Genomic DNA, 2,436 nt, shown 5'->3' with positions numbered 1-2,436 from the left:
TGTTTGTCAAGGGTATTAGGTACAGAGTCACTAAACTCCTTGCCTCTCATGAGTGATGATTTGTTAGTGTCAAATGAATTTGTTTTGCATAGCTGTTTAAACCTTTCATGCCAAGAACTGTCAATATTCTCCACACTATTAACAGTAGAGTCCTTAGCATTTTGGGGTCTAATCATATTTAGCAGCCAAATCCAGAAACCCCAAAACCAACAAAAGAACTCCAACCATAATATTCTGTTCCCGTAGAACCATTCCTGGTACCAAAATCTGTATTAGTGAGGCTTCTCTAGAGGGACAGAACTAATAAGTTCATATATTAGTTATATGTGTGTGTGTGTGTGTGTATATATATATATATATACATATATATACATATATAGTTCATTACATATTAACTTACAGGATCACAAGCTCCCACAGTCGGCTGTCTGCAGGCATGAGGAGTGAGGAGTAAGGAGAGCCAGCTCGAGTCTCAAAACTGAAGAACTTGGAGTCCAATGTTGGAGGGCAGGAAGCATCCAGCACAGGAGAGAGATGTAGGCTGGGAGGCTGGGCCAGACTCACATTTTCACCTTTTTCTGCCAGCTTTATATTCACTGGCAGCTGATTAGATGGTGCCCATAGATTAAGTAGGGGGTCTGCCTTCCCCAGACTACTGACTCAAATATCAATCTCCTTTGGCAACACCCTCCCAGACACACCCAGGAGCAATGCTTACATCCTTCAATGTAATCAAGTTGACAATCAGTATTAACTATCACAGGATTACAGACCTGAGCCATCACACACAGTGTTATTGTATATTTCATACAATTTCCTGATTTTCCCATTTTATCTGTGACTTAATAAAGTTTTCCAGCTATGACCCCAAACTGGTAATACTTGAAAGCACATTCAAATGTATTTTGTGACAATTCGTAACTGGCAAAATGTTGAGCCTTGTGGAAAGAGTCACCTTACTTCCCTGTCAGCTGTCAATTCCCCATCATTACTATGACTTCTGGGAGCACATTTTCCAAAACTCTTTTTCTCTCTATGGTTTCTTTAGAGTTGCTCCATGAGGTTGCAATAAGTTACAACTAATTACTGTCATGAGATTGGGAAGTCAGGGTGGTGGATTCATGTACACTGACACCTGAAGTAAAACACATGCAGTTAGGAGTGGACTGGAGAATTACCTGGAGATGTGCTGCAGGCAGCTGAGAGCATCAGCTCCCCCAGCCCTGGGCTGCCCAGACAGGACTGAGGATCATCACATGGTGTTCAGCTCATACCACCAGGGACAGGTGCACCCTGGCTTCTGAAGTAGCACCTGAGAATCCCGTCTCTAGTACCTGCTTCATGAATAACGTTCCATAGGCTTCGGAAAGACTGTGGTTTAGACTCTAATTTATTCAACTTGAATAATTTCTCCTTGAAATACTGAGAATAGCTTCTCTTTTGCTGTACAAACTCCAATTATCCCATAACACAGACTCCTCAGTTGGACTTCTCTCTCTTCTTTATTCTGCCAGGACAGGCACTGTCAAGTCTTTTCTGCTGGGGATGAGGGGGAAAGAGGCTAAGGGTTCAGAGGAACCTCCCTGGCCTCCTCTAGGAAAATCTCCCAATGCCTTTCCAAACCTGACTGAGTTTGAGAACTTCCCTCAGCAGATGGAGGCACCAGAAGGAGCACTGGGGCAGCCCAGCCTCACACATCTGCTTCCTTGGGGTTTATGTTATGACTTGTAACACTGTGGGAGGGGTACTGTAACCCTGTTGACAGTAATAAGTTGCAAAATCTTCAGGCTGCAGGCTGCTGATGGTGAGAGTGTAAGTTGTCCCAGATCCACTGCCACTGAACCGAGAGGGAGTCCCACTTTGCAGACTGGATGCAGCATAGATCAGGAGCTTAGGGGCTTTCCCTGGTTTCTGCTGATACCAGGCTAACCAGTTGCTAATACCCTGACTGGCTCTGCACGTGATGGTGACTCTGTCTCCTACAGATGCAGACAGGGAGGATGGAGACTGGGTCATCTGGATGTCACACCTGGCACCTGAAGTTGGAAACATAAAAACAAATATTCTTACAATTAATCATGTTATCAGAGGACTTCCCTGAAGTTCCAGTCAGTGCTGAGCACACTGACCAAGTATAATCCTAGTGTTCTCCTTCCTTACCTGGGAGCCAGAGCAGCAGGAGCCCCAGGAGCTGAGCGGGGACCCTCATGTCCATGCTGTGTCCTGACTGGGACTGACTCCTGCACAGGGCGTGACCAGCCTATAAAAAGTCTTCAGGGCAGGGGGCTGTGCTCTGGGAACATGCAAATCAGCAGGGGATGGGGCAGGCTGAGCACAGCTGCAGGGCTGGCTCATCTCAGTAACTCAGCAGAGGAGCGGTGTCCCCAGGGTCCCAGGTCAGACCAGGGAGGCACAGATTTATCTTGAAAGAATACA

General features: G+C 46.0%; 1 gene segment (V, D, J or C); it reads right to left on the bottom strand.

Annotated features, from left to right (window-relative positions):
* Positions 1-1,713: 1,713 nt before the first annotated feature.
* On the bottom strand, positions 1,714-2,229 carry LOC116464988 (immunoglobulin kappa variable 1-39-like). The segment is given in 2 exon segments: positions 1,714-2,036; positions 2,161-2,229. Coding segments are annotated over 2 exon segments (378 nt in total).
* Between the last annotated feature and the right edge of the window lie 207 nt (positions 2,230-2,436).

Source organism: Hylobates moloch, unplaced genomic scaffold, assembly GCF_009828535.3.
Source record: "Hylobates moloch isolate HMO894 unplaced genomic scaffold, HMol_V3 SCAFFOLD_2537, whole genome shotgun sequence".
Taxonomy (NCBI): domain Eukaryota; kingdom Metazoa; phylum Chordata; class Mammalia; order Primates; family Hylobatidae; genus Hylobates; species Hylobates moloch.
Note: the sequence above shows the minus strand (reverse complement) of the source record. Positions and strands in the feature narration are given on the sequence as shown.